The sequence below is a fragment of the Poecile atricapillus genome, chromosome 9, assembly GCF_030490865.1.
Source record: "Poecile atricapillus isolate bPoeAtr1 chromosome 9, bPoeAtr1.hap1, whole genome shotgun sequence".
NCBI lineage: Eukaryota > Metazoa > Chordata > Aves > Passeriformes > Paridae > Poecile > Poecile atricapillus.
The window spans coordinates 14,095,412-14,123,302 of record NC_081257.1 but is presented as its reverse complement, the minus strand read 5'-3'; the positions used below and the strand labels follow the sequence as shown (position 1 = coordinate 14,123,302).

Here is a 27,891-nt window from a genome sequence, read left to right as displayed (position 1 = left end):
CGTGCGGCCTCGACACAGCAGCAGCTGCAGGGTTTCGTTACTGCCACTTACAAAAACCTTCAACTCCTTTTGGTGTGCCCTACTTTGAACCAGAGGCATCATTTTATCTGTAAGAGCCCTTTAGCGTAGCATGACATCTGAGAGACTTCAGCAGGATATAAGTTTGCTCTGGTACTGAGGTATGATTTAATATCCTCAATTGTTCTGGAAATTTGAGCTGCATGATTCAGGAGACTTGCATGAGTATGGTTACTCCAGTGCTTAATGAGATTTATGTGCTTAAATGTGATGGATGCTGTAATCACATTTCTAACACGCTGATTCGGAACGGGAGGGGGAGAAAGATCAAGTCAACAGGAGTTCTGCCCTGCCGCTGGTGGAGGCAGGCATTCGAGCAGGAAGCTTGCAACACGAGCTCTTGCAAGTGCCAAAATGAGGAGGAAAAAAAAAAAAACCCGCCAACCAAGCCAACAAAAAATACCCTGACGAACCCAAACAGAGGAAACGTCTTTCCGCAGCGCTTAATTGCAGCCTCCTGTTTACGCTGCCCACGCTGGAAGCTGTCACCCCTTCCCTTCCTTTCCCTTCCACCCTCCGCGGGCTCCGGGAGCGGCGGGGGGCGAGCGGGGCTGCCGCGGGCAGTCCCCCGGGCGAGCCCCGTGCTGCTGCCAGGGCCCGGCCGTGCCGGGGGTCCCGGGGCCGCTGCCGGCGTGGCGGGGCGTGCGGCAGCCGCGCTGCGGGCACGGCGCCGGGGCAGGACCGGCGCCTGCCACTCACGGCGCCGCCTCCGCCTCCGCGGGCGGGGGCCGGGCTCGAACCCGCGGCCGCCGCGCCCAGATGTGGCGGGAGGCTCCCGCGCTCGCATCGCCCCGGCCGCGCCCGCGGGGACACGGCGGGGACACGGCGGGGACAGCCCCGGCACGGGCAGCGCACCGAGCCGGTAAGCGCCGCGCGGGGACGGGGCCGCGGTTCCTCCTCCCGCAGAGAGGGACTTTGTCTTGCCCACCCTCCCTCCCTCCCCTCCGCAGCCGTGATCGGGGCCTCCCAGCTGTTTCCTCCGCTCCCCAGATGCTGGGGCAAGAAGAGGGCTGGTCCTTCCTGGGATAGAGCAGGGCCCCGGGGTGTTAGGGGTCCATCATGAAAATGAGAGGGACAGAGAACATCTGACAGGGGTTAATCCAGGTGAGGGCTGGCAGGAGGTGATGGGTGAAAGACTTGGGGCACTGCCTGGGCCAGCAGCGGGACAGGCAGTATGAGTGACAGTTCCATCAAAAAATCAGATCTGATGGCAGCAAAAGGGCTACTGATTAGAATTTTGCATGTTTATTTTTTCCTGTAAGATGCTGTAGGGTCATGGCAACTTCCCTGTAGATAGATGAGTCATGTAGTGCATGCATGTCAACTAAGGCACAAAAAGGAGGAAAAGTATCCAGATTAGCACAAAGATCAAAGAATTGTCTTGTTATTGAGGAGTGGTGGACAGCTATGGTAGGTAGCAAGCTTAGTACACACCTGGATGCTAGTCCTTGATGGACTGTGGGATGCTAGGATATGAGGAAGTCAGCTGTTCCCATTTCTTGGCTAGGGGTCAGGTCCTGAAAAGGGTTGGATTCTACTGGGCTCGTAAGTTCTTGTGACTCCCAGTGTGAGAGGTGGTGGGTCAAGAGTTCAGGCCATGTGCAGCATCTTCTGCATTCTTCTAGGCATTCTCAGGGGAAGAGCAAGGATGTACAGCAATCACTGCAGCGTGAACACAGGCCTAGCAAGAGATGCAACTACAGAAAGGGAGATTGGTTTGACACTATACAAACTTGAAGGTAAACTAAGTACTAGTACTTGAGCCAGCAGAGTATCTTGGGTTTGGGGAGTAAGTGGTAGTTTGCCTTCAGGTTAATGGAGTGTACACAGTGCCAAAGAATTTCCTGTCTCTCACCTGCCTGATACTTATTTTTGTTATCTCATTTTTTCTGACTTTTTTTTTTTTTTTTTTTTCAGAAAAAGTGTGATTCAAGAAAGCCACCATGAAAGGTGAGGAAGTTCGGCAGAGGAGAAAAGAGGGCAGGTCTAGGAACGGAGAGCGATCCAGGCACAAAGGAAAGAGCAAGGGTAAACACAGAGAGAGCCGACTTGGCAGCCAGGAGGCAGAGGATGTCTCTCTGCATGCACAGCAGAAGCTGTTGGCTGAGGAGAAAGCGGCCATGGCAAAGTCACAGGAAGAGTCAGCAATCTCAATTTGCCTGCAAGTGCTCCTGCCATACCTCCTAGCTGGGCTTGGCATGGTCTTGGCAGGCATGGTTTTGGATTATGTTCAGGTAAGGGAAGGAAACTCATCTGACATACCTGATATGGGATAAGTGGGGGACTTTTCTTCCCAAGCAGGGGATTTGCTCTGGGATTGGCATAGTAAGGGAGGATTTGCAGCAGTTTCCTATGCCAGCATGTCCCTCAAAGTCAGCTATTATGTACTGTGCAGCTCTCAAGAGATGTGTGGTGCTTTTCTGGCTCCTTTCCTCTGGATAAAAAAGAGAACACGGTACTAAAGAGTACATGAAGGATGATTAGGAATGTGCAGTTCTATGCAGAGATCTCCCCTAGGTCCTGGGAAGAGGGTGGTGAGTGCAGCCTCATGGCTGGGGTGGCCCAGTGCTTTCCTGCAGCAGGTAGGCTGGTGGCATCTCTCATGGATGTCACTCTGGACAGTCCTGCACCCGCTGCTTCCTTGCATAAGGCGTGAGCCAGCCCAGCACCCTTAACACTTCATACAACAGCACAGCCCTGCCTGTGCACCTCATCCTTTTCTAAGGCCTCACAGCAGATGACTTGAATTCTTTAAGTCCCATTTCTGACTCTCTGGTGATCAGGATGCGACCTTTCTTCCTATGGTACAGCAATACAGACCTTTAAGGCAATGATCATCACCTAATTTTAGACAGCTTAAAGCTGCAGTTAATTTCCAGATTATAGTTTAGCATGCCTTTGCACTCTGGGTTACTCTAACAGCGTGCCTTTTTGTTAACCTTGTTATTTGACTAACTATCTGTGAGGTCAAACTACCCTGCCCTATCTGATACAGTGACATGGAAACGACTATGCTTACATTGACAACTTTCACAAATGTGGAGCTGTGTTCCTTTGTCATTAACCCAGGGCTGAGCTCCCTCAGCTAGAAGAGCTATAAAGGCTTAAGAGTGACACAGTATCCTTAACTGACCTTAGCATGTACTTGATACACAGCAGAATGTCTAGTCAGATCACAGAACACCAGGCAAATCCAGAACCCAGTGTCAAATACTTTTTGTCTCCCTAGATATTATTCCCAAGAGTCTTGAACACTGAGCAAATAAAAACACCATTTTTATTTTTTAGACTTTTTAGAGCTCCCTGTTCCTATGGATCTGTGACATTAAATGTATGTTTCTTCCTACTGTGAGTTATTAAAGTGTGAAATGGATTGCAGATGGGTTTATAATGTTGCAGGAAGACTTTTCCTTCAATGTTTCTTCCCTGGGAGTTTTTTTTTCCTAGGAGGAATTGAGCTACTAATATGAACAGAATGTGAGGCAAACCTTGTTCTCCTCTGAAATTGCATATGTCTGTTTTCTGTTTTTGCAAATAAAGAGCTCACTAAAAGCCATCATATTAGTGTTTAAATTATGGGAAATCAACCCATGCAACCCATGCAATATCTCATAGGAAACATGGCTTTTGGCAATTAGCACAGTGGCTGTTCGTGCATGACCATGGAGTGCTTGAGCACATCTCATCAAGGACTTGCTGCTGCCCTTCCCTCCTGAGCCAGCCCTGGCCTTTGCCTGGCTGCTGCTGTTGTTTCTGTGGGACAGCACTGGATCCCTGAGAGTCCCTGGGCCCCAGGCACTTTCCATCTGCCTGCTTTCCACAAAAGTTCTCTGCCCTTTCCTGAAGTGGGGAGGAGAAGAGCAAGGTTGGAAACAAAAATACACTGCTTGATGGAGCAGGGAGCTCACAGAGTCAGGAGTGGTTGTGCTCGAGCCACTGGGACGTGCAGTCCCTGAGAAGCATCGTTCCCCAGTGAGCCCTTGGTGTGGGAACAGTGCTGCCTGTTACTAACACTGCCCCACTGTGGGAACATTCACGGGTATTTCTGTCTCTTCTTTGCAGGGATGCAAGGTATGTATGAAAACTGTGCTCTCAGACACTTGCCATCTTTCTGTTCTGTTTTTTGTACTGTGCCAGTGGATGGAGGATCTAGATCAGGGTCAGGACTCACCAAAGGCTGTTTCTGCTTTGACTCCTCCAGGACACGGCTACTTGTTGAGTAGCTGGCAACATGAGGATAAGGTGTATCTGTGTGCAGAGAAGGGCAGCAGTGCACCTCTGCAGGTTTTGCCTTCTACAGTGGTACAACCATGAGCTGTTGGGTTTTTTTTTTAGTTTTTTCACTAGCTAGTTACAATCTTTTTTCCACTGTTGAGCAATGCTCTCTTTCTTCTCAAACCTGATGTATCTTTTCTGGACAAATAAGGTATATTTCTTTGCCAGGAAAATGTGATGCATCTCTCTGCTGATAAATATGGTATAGCTCTTCATCAGAGGCTCCTTAAATGCATAATAAAATGACCCAGTGTACACACATGGGTCACCTGAACCAATTACCTCTCTGCATACTGATTTATCGCTTGAGGGCTTTTTATGGTGCTTGCTTAGGAGGAGACAGATGGAGCGTGATAAACTCATAAACCCTGTCAGGCTGACGCTTTAGTACAGGATGTGTTGCTGCTGTGTTTTTTAATGTCATTTGAGTCATTTAGGCTTATTGATATTTCCTTTACATTAACGTTTCTGCCTGTCATCAATCCAGTTGGCTGATACAATGGCATGTGGGACTAGGTAGGCACACTATTAGAACTTGAAAACATATGTTTTTGTCCAGAAATTTTGTCCAGAAATTGTCTTTTCTTTCCTTGAAGCCTCTGTGAATGACTAACCAGAACTGGGCTTTCATGCTGTCATTTCTCTCTTCCCAGCTGGTGTAAAGAGGTTGTGTGGTCATTACAGGATTTTTATTAACTTGACTCTTCCAGATATTGTGGGACTATTTTTACATTTAGATTAGCTGAAATGTACTCTCATGTTAGCTTTCAGCTAACTGGACCACTGTTAGGTGGTGGAGACACATGTACACACCAAGGCAGCTGGGAGTGGAGAAGGTTTTAGGGGCTGTACCAAAATACCAGCCTAGAAAGCAGTGAAGGGCAGAGCCTCTGTAGCTTGCATTTGTTTTCCACTCTGCCTTGCTTCCAGGGAGATCTGCTCTGTCACCTCAGTTTGTGTGAATTCAGACCAAAGAAACCCTGTCTAAATGGCCGAGAGCTTCCTCAGTTCCCAATTTAGCTGCAAGCATGTCGTGTTCTCTCCAACTCCCCCGCAGTGCCGGGGACCCTGTCACAAGGACAGAGTCCACAAGCCTGAACTTTATATTAGCCTTTTTCTCTCTGCAGAGAATGTGAGGTAAGGGGTTGATCCATCCTAAATGGTGGTTTTAAAAGCTTTTGCACCCTCTGATTCAATTTGTTTGCCCAAATTACTTATTAGAAAGAAGCCCAAGCATAATACCGTGACTCTTTTCCCCTACATGCTTGAATTTGAGCTGAAGCCTTTACAAAACATGATACAATTTTTTGGCTGTATGTAGCCATGGTGCAGCTCTGATTTTTGACCTTGTATAAGCTGCTTAACCATGGAGCCTCTGGGGTGAGACCCCCTCTTTCAAAGACAGTACCTTCCTGGGAGCGTGCAGCGTGTATCACTTTGGAGCAGGAGGGGTGAGCAGCTCACAGCGTGCCCTTTCTCTCCCTTGCCTGTCGTGCAGAGAGATTATGGAGCTACCTTAAATAAGCTCCAGCTAGGACTCTTATCTTGGCCTTTGCAAACTAGCAGAAAGTTGAAGTGATGACAGCAGATAAGGGTGTTCACTTTTGAAGCCTATTGGCTGGTTCTCTGAACTTTTTTTTCCCCTGGGAGCCAGTCATTCAGAGGTTCAGCTGGCATAGCCCGATTGTTCTGCCCCGCAGAGACCACGGAGCGGACACGAGGGGCTGGGGTCTGGAAGGGCAGATCTTGTGTCACCAGCTGTCTCAGCTGTGTCACCTGCCCGGGGATGAGACCTGCGTGATCCCGTCAGCTGAGAGAAACTCGGGCTCGTGTTTTCCTTGACCTTTCTTCACCTTGGAGAAGTGCAGAATGGATCGTGGTTGGTAACTCCCCACCTCCCGGGCCTCGGGACAGTCAGGAGAGTTCAGCAGGGCTTGTGGTGGGAGCGAGGGAGCTGGGCTGGTTTGCAGCAGGCTTACACATTAAACCATCGTATCAAACACACGCCGCGCTCTGACGAGAAATGTAACCCGAGGAGAAAGGACACCAGTGTGTTTGAGCACGCTGAGGGATTCTTGTATGACCTGTCACTCTTTCAGTGCTGTAGCCTGAGCAGGTCTTACTGGTTTTTACCGAAGTGGTGGGAGCTGAATGGGGTGTGGGCTTATTTCTATTCCTCCACAGGCATCTCTACAATCTTCTCTTCTCTTTTTTAATTTCCCCCTGGATCTAAATCAGAGAAATTGTGTCCATCGAGTTTGCTGCCACCTGGGCTCAACCCAGCTGAACCAATTTTGGAGGATACCCTTGCTGCGATCGTCTGGACGTGCTCCTAGGAGGAGAAGAAACTAAAGGAATTTGGCATCATTGCTGTAGTTTGAGGAAAAACATTCCTTCTGACTTTGGAGAGAGCTACAAGGAGGATCTGTGTGATGTCCTGATCTTCCTTCATTTCCTGCTGAGCATGGGGTAACAGTGTGTGACCATGGTGGTCACCCAGTTACAGCTGGAACTGTGCTTCCACGGCAAGAAGCTGAGAGGTTTCACCTGCAAGTTGACCAGGTCAGCCAGTGGATTTCTCCCAGAGACTTCATTCTCCATTGCCTCCCAGATTTTTGTGCCGTTCCTTCTGGCTGGCTTGGGAATGGTAGCTGCTGGCCTCTTGATGGATGTTGTTCAAGTAGGTACCTGTGCTTAGGCAACTTGTAGTGAGAGGGTGGGCTAAGGCTCTGACCTTGAGTATTTGTGCTTGTTTGTTTCTAATGAGTGTGGTCCTAGCAGCCAGTCAGCAGTGTGGCTGTAGGCTTTTTCTGTGCTGGAGGGACACTATCCATCTCCTTTAGATCAGTAGCTGGGCTCCTTGTAATGTGGGATACTGGTTTTCAGATGGCTGCCTAACACTGCTCTGGGTGAGCTAGACTGGGTGCTCCCTTTTCTCTATCAAGCTAAACACTTTGATAAAGATTCCTGTGAAGCAGCTGGATCAGGCTGCAGCATATTCTCCTGTTGCATGATATCATTTCTTCAAAAATTGCTGATAAGGAGATCTAGGTCAGGGTTGTTATTAACTACATGATTTACTGAGAGGCAAGTTCATGCTTTCAGTTCTTTGCAAACAATGTAATGTAATCTTTGGTCTAGAATGCATTTAGAAACTGTGATGAGAGGCATGCCACCATAAAATGATTAGCATTGCCTACAAACTGAGTGCTTCTTGGGCAGTTTCTGAGGTGGGTATAAATTTAGAATAACTTCCACTGACTGCCAGGGAGTGCTGCTGTGTTTACACCATTGTGCCCACAACCAGGATCTATCCCATCTGTCTGTCTTTCCTTTGTACCAGTGGCACAAATAGAAATGAAAAATTTGATCTAGATTGGGCATCTTGTGCTGGTGGATTTGCAGATCAAAAGGCTGGCAGAGTTTCCCAAGGATATATCCTGCACTCTGAGCTCACTGGAGTACATTGGATTCTCTGGCATTAATACCACAGGAGGGGCTAAATATGGATACTTGAATGTTTGGAAAGACAATACCTTGCTTGTTTTTTTCCTTGCTCTGGAAGAAACAAAGAAGGCACAGAAGTCAAACTAAAGGCAACACAAGGAATATCAAGAAGGGTTAACTGGAGTGGCACAGGCTGTTGCTGTGCTGTGTTTGTCATCTCCACCTTGTGCCGTGCTTATGCACAGACCTGTCCTGCGGCATTACAGGAGTTCTCACACTACCCAAGATGTTAAGTTAATAGTTAGCATTTGTCTCAAAGAAGGAGAAAGACGTAGCACATACCCACTCTGTACCTGGGAGTGAATAGGTCTTTGTCTAGAAGAAATCAATTCACTTGCTAAGAACTGAGCTGTGTTCAAAAATGTGACTGTATCCAAACTGATGGGAAACACAAGCCATGTATGCCTGCATTGCACCTGTCCATTAAATAACAATGTGCAATCCAGTTTGTGTATTTGCTCACTTGACTCCTAGAAATGGGGTCAGGTGTAAACCAAAACCACAGGAAGTTTATATTTTGGTGAACTATGTTGAAATAGAAACCGTCAGTCCATGGGTTCAGCTCCCAGAGGAGGGAGCCCAGTTTTTAGCTATGCATTGAGAGTCACAACTGGCACGGGAGAGAGGTGAGCTGCCATGGAACCAACAACCCCATAGCTGAAAACAAAACCAGTAGCTGGGAAAATGCAGAGATCTTAGCCTTTAAAGGTTTAGGATATTCTTCTGTGCTTCTTTGTCTTTGAGCTGTTTATTTGCAACTTCCTGCAAGTGTGAGAGCTAGAAACTCACAGTCCTGTCCAACAAAAACCTGACACTAAGTTTGTTTGCTTGAGGCCAAGTACCATAAGACTCATATTGCCAGTCATGAGGGCTCACATACTGAAACTACAGGTTCTTCAAGTCCAGGAGTCTGTGATTTGCCCATTTTCTAGTGGTTCTTCTGGCTAAGGAACGTTTTCCCCTAACTGCAAAACATTCTTAGGAAACTCTGTGTCTGCCTTGGACAGGGAGATATATGGACAAGCTTAAGGACGGTATCTAGAGCATAGATAATACTGAGTTTAATCCTGCTGGCCTTCTTTTATGACATATAAAATATCTTGAAAGTACTTGATTTTGTGTTGTGAGTCCAGCTGATGCTGTCTTTTGCAGGGCTCACGTTGCTGTAAAGAGAACAAAGTGTAAATTACTCGTTCATATCCTATCAAACTTCTCAGGATTTTAGCAGTTTCTGATCTGCTCTGGGATGAAACCAAGAACTGTACATATTATTGTTTAAAATAAAAATCAGCAGAAGAGATTAATCTAGCCCAGACTCTAAGGCTCAGACCTGGGTCTCCCATGCTGCAGGAAAAGGATGCCCAAAGAAGCAGATGTTTTCCATTGTCTCTTCCTGTGTGTGTGCAGGTGATGCAGACTCTCTGCAGGGCTGATAGCATGGCACAGTTTTTTTCCTTCTGGATATTTCTGCCTCTGCTCCAGTGATCCTTGGCCCACTGGTCCATCTGGATTCTGGGCTGGCTGGCATTGCTGGAGACCTTGCAGGGCCCTGCCAGTGTTTGGCCCACTTTTTTACAGTAAGGTGAAGAATCATATTGAAGCTGGATGATCAGATTTCAAACCAGAGAATTCTAGGGGAAAGCTTCCCGTTCATTTTCCCTTTCCATGCCACTGGAGTGGGACACAGTCCAAATAAAAGTCACAGATATAAGGTATCTCTTTCCTTTGTTGACAAAAGCCCATGAGATGATTACTTTGAAAAGGATTTTGAATTGGCTTGCATTTTGTACTCCAGGATGTTTTGATCTTTCTGTTGACTTGTTCAGAGCAATGGAAAACCTCTGAGGCTTCTGAGCTGCTGCCATGGGAGCTGATGTCCTGGGGAGGTGACAGGACGTGGTTGGGTCTGTGAGGACAGTGTGAGGAGCTCCAGCAGGGCTGCACTGAGGCTGGGGAGCTGGCTCAGTGCATCCACGATAACCTCTCCTCTCTGAGGGACCCCACGAGCAGATGGAGCTGCTGTGGGGCTCACCAAGCTTCTGCAGAGCTGAGTTATAGGGCTGGAACTCCATTATGAAAATGTGAAGTGGGAAAGAGTCTCTTTCTGGCTCTGTGTCCCCCTGTGTGGGTTTGCAATGCTGCATGGAATATTTTTGTTCTTTCTAGGCCAGTTTCTGTCTCAAAGGACAGAAACCTTTCCTAGGCTTTCTCCAGGTGTCTTCATTTGGGTAGTTGCTTGCCTGCATGGCTCCAAACTGCCCCACTCAGCCACTCCTCCAGCTGACAGTCCTGCAAGGTGATGGCACAGGCATCATCTGTTTATTCTGTATTTCCCAGTCACTAACACAATGGAGTCCTGGCTGTTGAGGTAGAAATCATTGTGAATCTGTCCTCAGGCTCTCAGTGAGTCACTAATGAGACTCAAATTGAGGCAATTAAGTCAGCTTTTTTTTATTAGTACAGTTGTGTGATTATTAATTGTTCAGAGCTTTCAGGTGTAATTATATGTAAGGCAGAGTCCCAAAAAAACATACCTCATATGCTGAAACTTCTGTTCTGATGGCTTGAGACCTGCAAAATCTATTAAGTTACAAGGGTTGGAGCTTACCTAGATATACCAAAGTCATATTTCCCAAAGGTGACATGCACAGAAAATACAAACAGTTGAGTTTTTCTGTTGCTTTCTATTTATGTCTTTTTATGTGCAAAATATGCAAGGTCTTAAGTATGAATTTCTGCATGCCTCTGTGCTTTAAGTGATTGAGGATTTTTACATTGTGACTATGAAATCTGTTTTTTCTCCTCTTTCTTTTGAAGGTTTCAGAGATGTGTTTGGATCTTTATTCTTAATTAAAGAGAGAGGAGAGAGGGGGATATGAATCTTTAAAAGAGATATCTACCCCTAGTTTTTCTCAGGTATTTAAGTTCTATGTTAACAAATTTAAACAAAACTGCAGTGTGTCAAGTAAGGGAACAATTTTTGTGTTGTTTGTTGTTTATGTAGCAGTAACATACCTTGAACATTTTGAAATGTGCCTATTTCCAGGTCACCACTGCCAGGAAAAGTGCCTTTTTTATATTGATAATAACATTTCGCCTGTGATCTGCACTTCTGAGGTGCCTTGCACCACATGCTCAGGACTGGCTCAGCCCCAGTTTCAATTTTCTTGTCTGAGAAGGAAGCTGTGAGGTCTTCCCAGCAGACAGACACCACCAACTTCCCACAGCTTCCCACAGCTTCCCATGGCACAGCCAGAGAAAAACACCAAGCTGTTACAGCCTGTATATATTTCCTAACAGGCTGGCAGCTGAATGTGTCACCATTTGTTGAGTCTGTCCAACTGCCTGGATATTCAGGTTTATAGATTCCCAGTGGATGTGAAAAAGGTGGGTAGGGATGTGCTGTTGTTTTGTCCTCTAGTGCCAGAATTCAGGACCAGCATGGGTAATAGCCAGTGACAAGTTGGAAATAGTGAACAAATTGATTCTTCATGTGATGTGCAGCTAAACCATGGAAATTTTTGCCACAGGATGGCACATGGGTTGGAGGGGGGAGTTTGGATGAGGATCTGAAAGGGAAAGCCTTTCAATACTGGTAAGTGTGCAGAAAACCCCCACCAGCTCAGTACCCTGTGGTAGACAGTTATAGTCTGGAAAACACACAGGGGAATTATCCCATTTACTTGTCATTTTTGTAGATTCTTGTTTTATACACCCAGATTGGATTATTGGCAGACCTAGGGATGGGTTAGATGGACCTTTGATCTTGCTCATTGCAGCCACCCTTTTTTCCTTGTATTCTGTTCTTAGATGTTGGGCTCATTACTTTTCCTTCATGCTGAGTGGCCCCATTCTGTGATTTCATCCTGATTTAAACCTCTCTGGCTACAGCAGGACTTTGCCAACACCATTGAATGCACAGAGGAGGACTTCTATTGGAATTCTATTCCAAGGCACTGTATAGTACAAAAATCAGAGAAGGAATGTCAGTCAACAAAGTTTCTTACATTTTCAGGTTGTCTCTGGTATTGCAGCTGATTTAACAGGTTTGTACAATTCAGCTTCTGAGGAGCAGCAACAGCCAAGACATTGGCCTGGCAGTTTGGCTTATGAAATATCTTAATTCAAAACCTTTTTCCAGCTGTAACAAGAATATATTTGGTAACAGGAAGATTTAGAAGCTGCCTGTGCAGAAGAGATGCAAAATTCCCATGCCCTCCCACCACCAGTCTTAGATGCTTGACTAGAAGTTTGGTAGGAAAAGACAGACACAACTTCTTGTTATGAGTTTGGTTAGCAATAGAGGCTCCTGTATCCAGTGTCAGTGCAAAGGTTGGAGAACGTGCTCTATTTCATTTGCCTTGTGAACCTTAATTACTTTCAACATTGGTCTTGGCTGGTGCTAAAGGCAGATTTTAGTTTGTGGGTTTCCAAAATCTTCTGTTGCCCCTAGACAGATCCTTCCCCATTAGGGTAGTGCTCTGTTGTGCATGAGATGAGAAAGAATACTGCAAGCTGAAAATTCCTTCTTTCACTCCCAGAATGCAAAACATAAAATGCATCAGGGCAGCATCTGCCCCTGTGTGCACAGGATGCCTGGAGGTGGTGAGACAAAAACCTGCTGCCCTGGGGCACAACAGCATTGGACTGCTCAGCATCACAAACTGAGGTCTTTGCCTTTGTTTTCTTCCAGCACTGGGATGTGTTTCGGACAATTACAGAAGTGTTTATCCTGGTTCCTGCCTTGGTTGGCCTGAAGGGTAATCTGGAGATGACACTGGCATCCAGGCTCTCCACTGCTGTGAGTGTTAACAAGCTGGTAGGGGGTGTTGGGAGGCGGGTGATTAGCAGGAAACATCAGGAGATTCTTCATTTATATAATCACACTGTGTATGAGAGATGCCCTTTTCTGCTAAGTAGAAACTAGTGGGGTGTGAGCATTAAAATAATGTGTATGCCCTCATTTTGTAACTGGAACAGAGAATTTCCATCTGCACTTTGAAGGTGAATTAATCCCTGGGTGGCCACTTGCTGATATTTGGGGCCCTGTGACACATGAAGGAGACAAAGCCAGGGCTCCACAGCTGTCAGCTTCAGTACTGGATTGCTTTTCTGTGCCTATTGATCCTTGAGGGTTTCCCAGCAATCCTACCTCGGGGGGAGCAGACTGAGGCTTCTCAGAACCAGCAGCAGCTTTTGCTGCTCTGTATTTGATCTCTTCTATCTCCCCTACGCAATTTTGTTTACTTTGGCCTTTTTTTATTATGCCTCAGGAGAAATTGTAGCTTACCAGAGCAATTTAGGGGGAACAAAGGCTGAAAAATGGTTTAATTTGTTCAGCTTCTTGTGTGTGTGGGCTATGGTGGATATGCCCACTCCACCTTTAACTGGGTGCCCTGCAACACCTCTGCACCTCCAGTGTGAGCCTCTGATGCCCCTGGCACACTGGGCTGGTAGAAAAGTATCAAGAGGTGCAGGGAAGGCTGGGAGATGGTGACCTGCATTTGCCCCTCTCTGACCCCCAGGGACCAGGTGAAACTGCCTTCAGCAGCCACCTGAACCACAGAAACAGCTTTTCAGGGTATCTCTCTTGACTCCTAGGCTAACACTGGACAGATGGATGATGCCCAGAAGCAATGGAAAATGGCCACCTGCAATCTAGCCCTTATCCAGGTGAGTCACTTCAGCTGGGAGATGAAAAAGTCCCTTTTCTCTTGCTATGCTGCAGATCAGCAGCATCTGTTCCAGCAGTGCTGAATGCAGAGCTGGTGATTTGGGGCAGGTATCCTCAACACAGACAAGCAGAGCCAGGACTTGACCTCCAGTAAAGCTCTGTATGGCCCCAGAGCTTGTAGTCTAGCTGTAAAACACATCTAAACATTCATTGCCTTTGTGGACAAACGGAACTAATAAAACTCCTTTTGCAGCAGGAGCTATGGCACAATCCCTGTTCCACAGCAGTCTCTGGATAAAGCTTGTCATTTACTGGCAGTGTTTGGGAATCAGCCTTGGGCAGGAGAGAAGAGATGGGAGAAGCTGCCTCTTGTAGCTCCTTCTGCTTGCTAAAATCCAGGAACCAGCCTAGAGTTTGCACATGGCAAGACCACAGGGCTGGCAACATGTGTCTGTGTGCTTTCCCTTATCTCCCTCTGCAGCTCCAAGCTCCCCAGGAGTGCAGTGCTGATGGGGAGCCCATTTTTGTATCAACCAGGGCTATTACTATGCCAATGGACTCAGTGTCCTTTGCTGAAGTGTTATCTGCCCTTTGCAGGCCCCCAGAGTTTTTCTCCAAACTTTGTCATTGGATTTCTTTTTTGATCTAGTGGAGCCTTGCAGGGATGCTGCTTAAATACTCAAACAATCAGCATCTGTGCCAGGCTTTGCCCTCCAAGCTGTGTGGCAGTGCTGCAGTTGTGTGGAGCCAGGGCTGCCTGGGAGCAGATGGGACGAGTGCTCACCAGCTGTCCTTTGGTCCCCAGGTCCAGGCCACTGTGGTGGGACTTCTGGCTGCTGTTGCTGCTGTGATCCTGGGAGCCATCTCCAAGGGCTCTGTGGAGCTGAGCCAGGCTGCTGTGCTGTGTGCCAGCAGCGTGACCACGGCCTTCATAGCTGCACTTTCCCTTGGTGAGTGCTTCTGCTTCCTCAGATCAGACATGCAGCACTCAGGTGGGGAGTGAACTGTCCCTTCCACCAGGGAGGCATCTCTCTGGTCTGGCAGAGGGAGGAGGGATGCAGGGAGCTGTGTCTGCTGCTTTCATCCTCTGCATCCTGCCTTTGCTTCTTTTCCCCCATGATCTGTGGTTCACTGGGCCCTCAGCATCCGCAGGGAGCTATCAAAATGTCCTTCAGCTGGCACATGAAAAATGCCCCAAGCTATGCGTGGCTGTGCAAACACCCCCACTCTGTGTCTCCTGGGTGTCACACGAGCCATCTACACTGGCCCTTTCCCAGGGGAGGGTGAAATAATGTCACACAGGGAACAGAGGGTCTGTCAGCAGACAAATCCAGACCCATGCTCGAGATGGACTTGGGTCACCCTGCACCTGAGCAGGGCTGTGGCCAGCCCTGTAGCTTTCCTGCTGTGAGCTGGGAACCAGACAGTCCTCTCCCCATGGCTCTTCCAGGGGAACATGATGGGCTGGACAGTAGTTCCGAGTGGCCTGAAGATCTCCAGTTTGCAGGTCTGCCATAGGAGGGCAGCATGATACCCTGAATAGAGGCAGCTGCCACAAAGGATACTGTGAATTTTCTAAATTAAAGGGACGAGTTAGAACAAGTGCTTATCCCAAAGCTGGAGTTAAAGGGGGATTGTGGATGCCTTTGATGGAAAACGTGGGATGAGGCAGTTGTTAAAAAACAGCAGCTCAGCTTTCATTACTCTTCCCTACAATGTCCCTGCATGGTGTGCTACAGAGAGGCTTTGCTGCTGCACTGTCTCAGGTTTGCTGTGACATTATTTTTGTCCCTGGACACGGTCTCAGGCAGGCTGTGTGTGGGTGTGCACGACGGGAAGCTGCTGGTTTTATGGCCAGGGAGGGACAGCATGAACTGTGCAGTGGGGAGGGGAAGGTGGGTGTCTGGGAGGGCTGCTGTGGAAATGTCATGTTGTGTGAGGATGTGTTTTTGTATAAGGGATGTTGTATCAGGGAAGATGCACATGTGGCATTTCTTGGGGTACAGCTGATGCTCCTGTGCATGCTCAGCTTTGGAGGGGCTGTGTAGACAGGCACTGAGAGGTTGTGAGCTGGAGGGAATCACTATTTCTCGGGCTTCCTTTGATGCAGCCTGTCAGCCATGGAAGGAGTTTGAAGGGATGTCTTACGTCTTGTCTCAAGGCTGCCTTTGCTACTTAGCAGTGGAGCCTGGCCAGGCAGGGATTATTCCAGGCGCTCCTTTCACAGGCCTGTGAGAGATCTGATAGCTGAGGGATTCCCACATGTTCATCAGGGTTTGGGGTTTGTGCTCCTAAATTTACCTGGGCAAGCAAAACTTCCCTTCTCCCCAAAAATGCTGGAAAGCAGCTCAATATTGCAGGTGCACCTCAGAGGACAAGGGAAGAGATGTGGGCCACCACCATCACCCTTTGACTCTGGAGCTGTTCACTGCATCAATATCCACCCAGTATAAATAAAAACAGCCCCAAAGGCTCTAGGACATGAGGGCTCAGTCGGATGGCTGGCCTGTAAGGCTAATGCAGGCTACTGTAAGGAAGCTCATTGCTCCTTGGTGATTCAAACTTTGAGAAATTTCAGTCTAATATGGAAAATATCTTTGTGCTGTGGAATCCAGAGGAGGGGATGGCACCAGGAGGCTGCTGCATGCCTTCTGTGTGCTTATCTATGACTCTGCTTCGTGCCTGGTCCTGCTTCAAGGCAGCAAAGATTAGGCTGCTCAGGAGGGGAGCTTCTACACTTGGGCTGCCTGCTGGTATCTCCTTTGATCCCTGGAATTTGCTTGTGTGCCTCTGGGCCCTTGGTGCAGTTTATAAGGACAGAGTCATGCACTTCAGGTTGGTGAAAACAAGAGGACAAATTTCTGGGGGTGTCCAATCTCCAGCTGCACGGTGCTTTTGTGGGTAATGTGCTTCTTGCTTCTCTTTGACCCCCACGTCCCTCTGGGAACCAGAACAGCAGCTCTGGGGTAAAACACAGCAGAAGGCTTTCTCTAATGCCAGCTCTGTGTCTTCTCTAGGTCTGGTGATGATTGGTGTGATCATCGGAGCAAGGAAAGTTGGGATCAATCCAGACAATGTCGCCACACCCATAGCAGCGAGCCTTGGAGATTTGATAACCCTCTCCCTCCTTGCAGGAATCAGCAGTACACTCTTCAAATACATAGGTACAGTGTTCAGCAGGGAATTGCAGCTCAGCAAGGGAGCTCACAAATCCTTGTGAAATTATTGCAGGCAGCCTCAGCATTTCTGGTATGTTTCAGAATGGAGGTTGTCATGCCGCTGGGGTAGAAAAATGACCAAAGAGGCTTTTTCCAGACTCTGTTTTAGTAACAAACTGGAAGGCAGAACCTAATAAACACAACTGGGATTTGTCAAAGAAATGACCAACATGTATTGTGCAGCTTTGGAACAGAAGGCTGACATATGTGACACTGACTCTGTTCCTCAATCTGTCACTAGCCAAGCAAAACTACTGCCTGTGCATGGCTAATAGCAGGTCCTTCTTCACAAGGCAATTTCAGGGTTTTGGCACTAGTAAAATATTCTTGTAGCCTCTCACATGAAGAGTCATGGATGAATGGGGTATTCAGCTGGAGGGAAGTAGTCTGCAGTGTTTTGTGCCTGCAGGACTCTGGGTAGGAGTTGTGGTCTGGGGCTAGCTGTGCTGCTGGTTGCCAAAGACTCGGGCACCTGATGATCCTCAGAAGCTCAAAACATTGGTCATATATGTCTGTTGCTTTTAAAGTGTTAGGCTACTTCCTGTGTGCCTAAGCTAGAACAGACAGGGGAAAATTAAAAGATCCAGCAAACTCCATACCATTTGAAACCCAAACTGTTGCTTCAGACTGAGCAGAAGCAGTGAGGCAGCTGTTCTCAGTTTGCATAACTCATTCCATGTGCAAGCACAAGTGAGGGAATGAAGGAGCACACACTGCAGGAAGAGGCCTATGAATTGCTTCCATCCACTTCTCCCTGAGCTTCAGAGGTGCTTTTTTTTAAATAGGATTTTTCCATTATGCCATCACACCTGCCTCCATAAAGCTAATCTGTCTTTCAGTTGCTGTGCCTCAGATAATATCTCCCAGGGAGCATAGGGTCAGAAAAACATGATAACCTCTGTGGCTGTGACCAGAGAGCATTTCTGGGGTTGACAGAGTAGTTTAAAGAGCCTCTTGAGAGGGAAAATAGTCAGCACACAGACACCAAGTCATTGGGAGCATGAAGTGAAGCAGGTAGGAGGATGGCACTGCTGATGGTGCTTGAACAAATCCATTTCCCTGCCCAGTGTGTAAAAAGGTACAGGTCACAGTTGAAAAACTTCTGGGTCCTATCAAAATGTATATGTATCCTTCAAAAATACTGAAGAGTCTGTAATGTTTGAAGTACTGTGTGCCACCTGATGTAGCACATTCTCCTTCTGCAGACTATCCTCTTGCCACAGAAGATTCTCAAATTTTTTTAAAATTGCCTCTGGTCCTTCTCAGTCCTGCATAAAGGAGATACAAAGTGGGCCAAAGGGTTTCATTTTGCTTATGGGCTGCCTGTGAGAGAATGTGGCAGAACTGGAATGCGGAGCCTGAAGACCATTCATCCTACCAGGAGTCTTTCTGTGGGCTCTGATAAGGTTTGATCACCTCCAGTGCTCTGTGTCTGCATTACTTAAGAAGGAATTAATTGCTCAAAACGTCATGTGGTGTGGGTAAGAGACCCAGTACAGCAGCTGTCTGTTGTACAACCCACTCATCCTGGATGACTCCAGGGGGCAAAGTGCACTGATAATACTCTAAAGTCCCCAGAAGGAGTTGTGTTTCAGTGTCCACTGAAGCCACTCCTGAGGAGCTGCACCTCTTTGTGTAAGAGCCTTTCATTCACAAAGGATGCCATCACATCAGTGCTGTCGCATCCAGGTAGCCCAAGGCCCTGGCAGTGGTGTTTTTAAAAATGCACACTTTGAGCTGCTTCATCTCCCAGAATACCTGCAAAGTTGGCGTTACATCCTGCTGCCTTTGGCCCCAGCTCAGAGACCAGATGGAGAGCTTTGTTGAAGCAGCATTTTTGTATCAAAAGGGTTGGCATCAGCCCCATTGCTCGAAGGTGTTTCTCATGCTTCTGAGTCATGTTTATTTTCTTTTAGTGCTGCACATCTACTTATTTTTTAATTTCTTTGCTTCTAAAGATCACTCCAAGGCTATGCCTCTGCTGAATGGAAAAAGCACCTAATGGAAACACATTCAAGCTAGCACAAAAGAAACCCCAGATCTTAACTGGCTTATATGTGCCAGAGAACATTTGTTCCTATAGAGCAGACCAGCTGCTCAGCAATTCTGCTAGCTTGCCTCCTAAAGTACTTCTTACCTCTTCTTTTAGGTGAAGGTATGAGGTGTCTGCTCTAAGTGGGATACAGCGTACACACAGGAGTTTCCCCCTTGCCCTGCTCTTTTATTTGTACCCTGAAGCCAGACATTTTGTAACTTTTTGTCTTTCTTAGTTGGAGATGGAATTGGAGAGCTCTTAGTCTTTAAATATAACTTGCTTTGAATCCTGCTGATTTTCAAACAGCATCCTCTAGCAGTGAATTTCAGGGATTAATTATGGATTTCTGTGGTGGAGTGAGGTGTTTTTGTGGGGACTATCATGCTTCATGTGATTTTTTCCTCTAACATAACTCAATTGGAGCAAGAGTCCTGCTGTCTTTCTTCCCATCTTTGTGCAATACAATTTTGGCAACCAGTGAAGCTACGGGTATTTAAATCAAGATTTCATTTCTTTTCACATTGCCAGATGTGAAGTACCTTTCTCCTCTGATCTGTGCTGTCTTCATTGTCATGATCCCTCTCTGGGTTGCTATTGCCAAGCAAAGTCCTTCCCTGGCCGAAGTGCTGAAGTCTGGGTGGCAGCCGGTTATTGTTGCCATGAGCATCAGCAGGTGAGCGAGGCACTGCTCCCCACCCTGCCCCGTCTGCACACTGCAGAGAGACCCTGGGCTCACTTAGAGGGCCATCAGAGGTGACCCTGGGAGGGACAGCAGAAGGGTATTTGCCCAGAGCTTCTCAGCCACTGACTCTCCAACAGGCTGTGAGACAGCAGATGAGAAGCCCCCAAAGGACTGGGAAAAGCAAAAGTCTCACTTGCACATCCAGGCACCTCATGGCTGAAAGCCAGGAAGCTGAAAGCACAGATGATGATCATCACAAATTGTCAGGCTTCAGCCTCATTCTTACTCAGCTGCAAAGAGAAAATACTGGTAAATGTAGAGCCAGGTGGTTCATTCCTCCTGTGCAACATCTTTCACAACCAGCTGAGATCTAGAAGAGAATTTTAAAAAACTGCTAAAACCAGTATAGAAGTGTAACAAAACTTTGTGGGAGGATGATAAAGGTTTCCTAACTACTACCAGTTTTGCTTGGGGGTGGACAAGGAAGCCCTCCTGAACTCATTATACCATTAAAAAAACCTGTAATGCTTTCTGTTGGTGAAAACTGAGCTGTAAAAGGAGTACATGGTGAACAGTCCAGCCCTGGCAATGGAGAAGATGCAGTAACCCATGTCAATGTGCAATTTTCACAGTGTAGGAATTGCCCTGGGAAAAGATTGATCCACTCTAATTTCCTGTCCTTTTCTTAACAGCATTGGCGGGCTCATCCTGGATAAAACTGTAACTGACCCAAACTTTGAAGGCATGGCAGTTTTCACACCTGTGATTAATGGTAGGTTGGGCATGGGGGTTCTATGCATCCTTTTTATTTTTACCCCCCCTTCCTCCCAAGCGTTCTGATACCCACCATTGCCCCTACACAGTGTTCAAGTCCCATCATGAGTGGATGTGAAGCTCCTGGTCCCCATCACATTCCTGTTATGTTTTGAAGTGTCTCTGGAGCAAAATAGCAGCGAGGACAGAGCTGTACAAAAAGGTTAACAGCATCTCTGAGAGCTAGGCTGAGACTTTTCATAACATCAAACCTACTGGGATGTCATAATAAATCCATTTTCCCTTCTTTCCTTCCCTCTGCTCAGTAATTTGTGCTGTGCAATCATCCCCTATAGAGGTTGTTGATAAATATTAATATAATAAGATTATATATGTGTAAGTATCTAAAAGATGGTAAGTATGGATTGGATATAATTGGATTTTATATATATTTCAATATATTTTATGTGTATATCTATATCTATATACCTATATATATTTATATTTTTTTTATATTCACAGTATTTTTATACACACACCTATCAGTACAAACTGCTGAGCATCCTGGTAATCCCTGAAGATCCACTATCATATTTTTCTGCTAATATAATATTCTTTTAGCACAGGCCCATTCCAAGGCAAACCCAGGTTCCTCGGGCCTCATGCCACCCTCAGAGCATGGTGTCCTGTTGCTGTGCCAGCGGGTGTCACCCTGCTGCCACCTTCCTGGATCTGCATAAAGACAACCACCTTGCTGACAAACCCTTTCCAGCATGATTAGTCAAGGAACCTGCTTGGGAAGGTCAGCAGCCATTTAGCAGAGCAGTGGCAGCCCCAGGCATGGCTCTGTGGGGACAGGTGACCCGTTTGACAGAGCTGCTGGCAGAGTTAGGAGGTGCTCTGGGTCTTTGCACAGGCAGCCCTTGACCCTGCCTGTGCAAAGTGTGGCACTGCATGGCTCAGACTGGTCCCATCTTGAGCTACAGTGAGACAGCCTGGGTGTTTTCTCTTTGATTCCCATCTGGAAAATCTCACATTTAATGATGATTTCTTCTCCAAGGAAGGGAAAGTATGAGAAGCCTGTAGCATCTGGCTCACCGTTATCTTTCCTGTGGCATTTCCACCCTGAAAATACTTAGGGTGGTGGAAGTTTGCTCCATAGCTCATTATCCTCTATTTTCTACTGGAAAATGTAGCTGCTTTTTAATGTTTGCTTCAATTAATCAGTCTAGAAGGAATTAATTTACTTTAATTAGCTAACATATTTGGGTTCTAATTCATTCTCATGATGCTTTCTCACTTAACAAGTGTGTTAGGTACCTTCAGACAGACATATAATCACTCTCTGTGATGTTTTGTTGTCTTTTTAACAATAATGGTTCTCTGAGTGAGTAAATCCAAGAAGTGGCCATGAGCAGCATCTGCACTGCTTTCCTCAGGTGCTGCTCACAGACTGTGTCAAACCAGGTGCAATTACATCATCTTCAGAGGCCACATGGCATTTACATCCAGAGCTGGGGAGAAAGGGAAAATGTTTGCAGTCAGCAGTCAGAAGAACACAATTACTGGAGCCTTCCTGATTTTTAGGAGCTGTTCCTGCAGAGTGAATAGTGCAGCACCACTAGGGATGCAGGGATCAGGTCTTCTCTTTCTCTCACTGCTGCTCTCAATGAATGCAGATCAGCTCACCTTAGGCTAGATTTTGGATTGATGTTTCCTGTTGTGGTGAAGGTGGGTTACAGGTTTTCTGTGTTTTGTCCTCACAGGTGTTGGGGGGAATCTGGTTGCCATCCAAGCCAGCCGAATTTCTACATTCCTGCACTTCTGGAGCATGCCTGGAGTTTTGCCCTACAAGATGAGGCAGAACTGGCCCAACCCATGCACTACATTCTTCTCATCAGGTAGACCCTGAGCCCTTGTTGTCCATGTCTCAAGGCCTGTCATCACAGATAGCTCCTTTCCCAAGCCTGGTTGGTGAAGGACTAGGTGGGTTTCAAAGGCAGAACTTTCCCCTTCCACAGAGAATACTCAGATCGGAGAGGAAGCATCTTTGCAGTGGGCAGCATGAAAAAAAGGCTTATGGCATATTTGCTCACTGGCATGCAAAGAAAGTGGCCTTCAGGGAGCACTAAAGAAAGTAATTGAAATAGAATCTTAGATTTGATCTAACAGAAAGTAATTTTAATGGCCAGCCTAGAGCCATCACCTGTGGACAGAGCAGTGAATAGACCATAATCTTGCAGAAAATCAGCAATTCCTCCATCTTCAGCACTGGAAATACTTAAGCATCAGCAAAACTCAATTTTGGGTCTGGTAGTCTTTATAGAGCTCCTCTTGATTTTCCCTGTTAGGTTGAGAGTTAGTGCTAGATCAAAATATAAGCTGGGAAAATGTGTTGTAGTGCTGCAGAGCAGGAGTTGTGGGAGGCAGAGAGCAGCTGAGAGGAGTGTCTTCAAGAGTCAGAGTGGGTTGGCACAGAGCACAAAACCTCTCACATGTAGGTTCAACGCTAGACAAAGCTGCTGGATTCATCCTGCAGATGCTTCCTATGTCTGTGTGATCTAGAGAAGGCATTAGCAATGTGGTTGGTGGAAGGGGGCAGCCCCAGGTTTATGCATTAAAATATGCAGTGTCCTGTCCTCCCTTCCCCCTCTCCAGCTGCTGTTACCTCTGTTTCTGTCTCTGTGCTCTGCAGGGGTGAATTCCAAGTCAGCCCGGGTCCTGTTCCTCCTGGTTATCCCAGGGCACCTCGTGTTCCTGTACACCATCCATCTGCTGCAGGGAGGCCACACATCCCTGTCCTTCACCTTTGTGATGTTCTATCTGGCTGCTGCTTTGCTGCAGGTAAGCCCCAAACTCTCATCCAAAAGGAACTTATCAGATAAGTATTCTCCAGGTTAAAAAGGAGCCACAGTAAACCATTCAGCAGCAGCCTCTCATTTCAGCTGTCGTTTCAGCTGTGCTTCTACCAAGAATCATGTACATTCTGTAGGTCCAGTAATACTTCACCCAAATTGCCAGGCTCTAGTCTCCCACATGAGCACAGCTGTGCTTTAGGGTGAGTGAGGGATCAGGCATGAGAGGAGGAAAAGTTCTCAACATTCACTGAGCTGCAGTAAGTGTGCAGAGACACTCTTAGCAAGGAAGCACCTTGTTTTAAAACGTTCACTCCTTGAGTCTCTAAGCATTTCCAGGCTGCCACTAGTCACCGCAGCAAGGGGCAAGTGAGGAGCAGTGAACTCCAGGCAGCAGGTTTCCTCACCCAATTTAGAAACCACTGCCACGTATTATGGTGAAGACCTAGGGAATCCCTCTGGGCAGGGCCATGTGGCTAAAACACAAAGGGAAAGCCCAGGCCCTGTGCAGTTCATCTTCAAAAGTAAAAGTTCCTGGTAGGCAATGGGCAGATCGTCCGATTTGTCCTGCTTGTTCTCTTTTGCTGTTTTTCCTGCCCTGTAAAGTTTATTTTTCTCACTCAGAAATGCATGTGGCTGTTGCCTGAACTCAGAGGCTCTGACTTCACTTGCCCTTTTAAATCAGTGGTTCATTAATTTGCATGATGAGGTGACTGACTCTCACTTTGCCTTACAAGCAGCCTTGTGTCTGAGGGTGAATTCCTTGTGTGTGTAAACAATCACTTTTTCTTGACCTTTGCACAACCCTAAGCCCAGCAGCACAGCCACAGTTGTAAAGGAAAATATTTATTCTTCTCTTTATGCATCGAGGTAACTCCTCAACCAAAGCCAAGCATGAAAATACAAAGAATAAATGACAGCATAAAGAGCAGCATCCCAGCAACACCACTGCCCCTGGAAGATTCCCATGGAGGCCAGTGGAGGAGAATACACTCAGCCTGGCCCTTTTCTCCCCTCCATTATGCTTTATAAAGAAAGACAGAAAGAAAGAGGGTTGGGGGGAAAATTTGGGTCCGTTGGAGGAAGCCCAAGATCAGAGGCCCAGAAAACATGACCTCAGAGGAGTGATTGAATGGACTGGGGTTAACTAGTCCAACGTAGAGAGCCTTGAGAAAAAAGGTTAACAGCCTTTAAGCTACCAAATTTCTGTAGGGAGGGACAGAATTACATTTGCTATGTGGTCACTAGTGGAGGAAACATGAAATCATGGATTTCAAATGGAAAAAGGCAGGTTTAAGTTAGGCCTTGGGAAAACAAAAATGGAGAAAAAAAACCCATGGGGCTGATTGCTTAGAGTGTGGCATCTCCATCTCTGAGGGTTGTTTAGCACAAGTCAAACCAATTTTCCATCAGGAAAGATGTGGATGTATTTGATCCTGAATTGAGGAAGACAAATTATCTATATAACTTTTGAGTTTCCATCCAGCTTTAGTTTCTGTCATTCTGTTATTTAATTTGCTTCCCCCATCTCTCCTCCTCTCTTTCTCCCAACCCAGCTTGCAGTTTTCACCTTTAGAAATGCTGCCTCAGGCTTTGGTTACTGATGTGCTATGGTCTCCCATGGAGGGACCACAGATGTGGGGTGCAAATACTCTCTCCCTTCTTAATTCAATTAACTAGACAGTCTTTAATCTTTAACCAAAGTATTTTTTTCTTCCATCTGTTTATCAGAATTGGGAATGAAATAAGAATTAAAAGAAATCACAACAAAAATTTTTAAACTGTCGAGATGAAACAAAGATTTTTTTTTCCTTTTTTTTTTTTTTTTAACATGTCAGTTCTGCTTGGGATATCTTTGATGTAAAAAGTGCCTCAAACTCAAGTTGTCCACTGAGACTTTTAGGAAAAACAAAGTAGACATGATCTGAATTTCTAATGGAAAAAAGAAGGATGGAGAGAAAAAAGTCTGGCTATGAACTTGTCCTTTGGGGTTGCCTGTATATTCACAGGAACCTTTCATCTGGTGGAGTGAGTGGGAGCTCTCCCTTTCAAGGCACAGGAATAGGAACATTTGGGAGATGTTTTTGGTTGGGCCAGGCTCTGGTTTGGGCAGGCAGTGATGGTGAGCAGTTCAAGCAGGGTCTCCACACTTGTAGCTGGCAGCAGAGGACTCTGGCACCGTGGATTATGTGATGACAAAGGGTAGGAGGCAGCTACACCCATCCCATCCCCCCATCCCATGCCATGCCATGCCATGCCATGCCATGCCATGCCATGCCATGCCATGCCATCCCATCCCATCCCATCCCATCCCATCCCATCCCATCCCATCCCATCCCATCCCATCCCATCCCATCCCATCCCATCCCATCCCATCCCATCCTATCCCATCCCATCCCATCCCATCCCATCCCATCCCATCCCATCCCATCCATCCCACTAGGGAAGCTCAGCTCTGCTGGGGAAGGTGTGGCTGCTCAGTGCCCCCTGTTAGCTCTGGTACCCTGGCCATGGCCCCATCCCTTTGGCTTTGAGCCGAGGTTTGTGTGTTACCTTCCCGTGCCTCACAGCAGGGCTGTCCTGCCTCCCTCAGGTGGGGATCCTGCTCTACGTGGCCGACCTGATTGTGCGCCTGATGTGGAGGAAGGCTCTGGACCCGGATAATTTCTCCATCCCCTACCTCACTGCCCTGGGTGATCTCCTGGGCACTGGGTTCCTGGCCATCTGTTTCCGCCTGGTTTGGCTCATCCACGGCACAGACATGAACCTGGGGAACTGAGACTCCACGTGCTGCTCTCATCCCTCGTGCCATACGGTGCTTTCCTCCGGGGCACCGCTGGGATCAGCGCCGGCTCACCCGGCTGGGCTGGGCCTCCCCTGCCACCCCGACACCCCCCTGCCCTCCCCACCGTGCCTTAAAGCCGGGCTCGCCCGCCCCGAGGAATCAGCACCCACAGCCCTCGCAAGGGAGCAGGATGGTTTTAAGAAGCACCCGCTGCTCACACCTGCACCTGGCAAAGGAGGCAACAAAGGAGCATTTGGGCCGCAGGGAAGGAAGGAGCATCTGGGCTGTGGTCTCAATCCCCAGCGCTGACACAGCCCTGAGGCTGCTCCAAAGCCGGCCGAGGTCACTGCGTCTGATCCTGCAAGCGGATGTTGCATCCCTCCATCGAACTCTGACTTTCCATCAAGGGAAATTCTTTATTTGCCCCACTTTTCTCCTGCTGAATCCCTGGAGTAGCAGAGCAACCAGGTCTTTAAACTTGTCTCCTCTCCATCGCTCAGAGGCTCAGGATCTGAGGCAGCGAGTTGCTGGCTCATGCCCAGCGGAAGGTTATCTAGGGATACTACCTACCTGCCCTGACAGCATTGCTGGTGCCTGACCAAAAAGCTGGTTAGATTGCATTTTGAGGGCAGGAAGGTTTGTTTTTACGGTTTATGAAATGTCCAGTAGTCAAAATGTTTATAGTAATACACACACAAATAAAGTGGGTAAAAAAAAAAAATAAATGTAATGCTGTGGATTTGCAGGTTGCTTTTTTCTTGCCATGACTGCCTGTTTCTAGTTCTAACTTGTCAGGTAGAACTACTTGATTTTTTTCTCATCCATTCAGGATTGGACAACACAATTTTAACAGGGCTTCAGGAAAATCAGTGTTTCCTAACCAAGAACTTTTTGCCATGCACATGTTTCAGGTTAGAATTAAAGCCTCTCCCACAGTCACCATCCACTCATTAACAGCTGCTCTGGGATGAGTCCAGAAGCTGCCTGTGTTGGTCTGGGTGACGATCAGGCACAAGGCTGTGGCAGTGACTCCTCAGGTCCTTGCTCCAGGTTGGCAATCTGGTGCTACCAGGGACATGTCAGGGAGGCTTCTGGGGCTGAAAGGAGCCAGTTCTCACTGAAATTAAAGAAGCAATAGAGTCCTCCAGATAATAAGATGCTGAAAAGTCAGGAGCTGAGGACAGGGATCAAACCTTTGAAAAATGTCACTAGGCCTCATCTTTATTAATTATCTGCCTTCTTGTTGGAGAAGGGAAAAGGGGAGGTCAATCTCCCAGTCTGCTGGCAGACAGATGCCTTATCCAAGGATCTGCCAGCTCTAAAACACTTGAATCTCAGCTGTGTTGAGTGCCTTGGGTGTTTCGTTGCTCCCTGTTCTGCTCTGGTGTCCCAAAGCCACTGTGTGGGTTTGACACGTGGCTGAAGGTCCTGAACAGCAAAAGCTGAACAGCTCTGGGCTGCCAGGCATGGGGAAAAGCACTCCCTGAAAACACAAGAGCTGTTGCCTCTCCTTTCTCCAAGCTTCCTCTTCTTTTTCTTGTCACACAGGACAAGTTGCCTGATGCTGGCAGAGCAGCTGGGGCTGTGCAGGGCAGCTCCCTGGCAGGGAGGTGTCAGCAGGCGAGGCACACCCTGCCCTGCCTCGGGGGTCACTGCTTTATCTCCTGCTGCAGCCTCTGTGCTGCCAGCTCTGCCAGGGCACCTGTGGGTGAGGATTGCATCAGCAGCTGAGGGGCCAGTGGGGAAAGCAAAGCATCAGACTGCCAGTTCCAGTTTGAGGGGCTGTGTTAGAGGATATGTATGTATGTATTTTAATAGCTTGAGCTTAGTGCTTTACTTTGTAAAGCTTTAATAGCTCAAATTCGGCACTGGCTTGAGCAGTCTTGGCAAGCAGCTCCCCCTGCCTCAACACCATGTTTGCTCCTCCGTGCTGCATTGTCCCCACTGCCTCAGAGAGGTCCTCTCTGGAGCTTGGTGCTTTTGCTGCTCTTGTGAATCAGGTAAGCTGCTGGGGATACCCCAGCCCTCT

General features: G+C 47.4%; 1 protein-coding gene across 6 annotated transcripts; it reads left to right on the top strand.

Annotated features, from left to right (window-relative positions):
* Positions 1-26,600, top strand: SLC41A3 (solute carrier family 41 member 3). 6 transcript variants are annotated; one of them, XM_058844669.1, is made up of 11 exons: positions 1-179; positions 1,996-2,312; positions 12,554-12,661; positions 13,462-13,533; positions 14,340-14,484; positions 16,552-16,698; positions 19,316-19,460; positions 20,162-20,241; positions 21,989-22,123; positions 22,918-23,066; positions 25,671-26,600. In XM_058844669.1, exons 2-11 carry the CDS (start codon positions 2,022-2,024, stop codon positions 25,854-25,856), a joined length of 1,458 nt encoding a protein of 485 aa, XP_058700652.1. In that variant the 5' UTR covers positions 1-179; positions 1,996-2,021; the 3' UTR covers positions 25,857-26,600. The 6 variants fall into 6 exon arrangements, with proteins under 6 accessions (XP_058700652.1, XP_058700654.1, XP_058700658.1 ...); XM_058844671.1 differs by lacking the exon at positions 1-179 and adding an exon at positions 802-940; XM_058844675.1 differs by lacking the exon at positions 1-179 and adding an exon at positions 6,592-7,033 and having other exon boundaries at positions 2,195-2,312.
* Positions 26,601-27,891: the final 1,291 nt, after the last annotated feature.

Excerpts from the sequence above, each read along its gene's own strand:
- SLC41A3 (XM_058844669.1), top strand. The coding sequence starts at position 2,022 with ATGAAAGGTGAGGAAGTTCGGCAGAGGAGAAAAGAGGGCAGGTCTAGG. Across the intron at positions 16,699-19,315 it reads TACACTCTTCAAATACATAG|ATGTGAAGTACCTTTCTCCT; the intron begins GTACAGTGTTCA and ends TCACATTGCCAG. Across the intron at positions 20,242-21,988 it reads TTTCACACCTGTGATTAATG|GTGTTGGGGGGAATCTGGTT; the intron begins GTAGGTTGGGCA and ends TTGTCCTCACAG.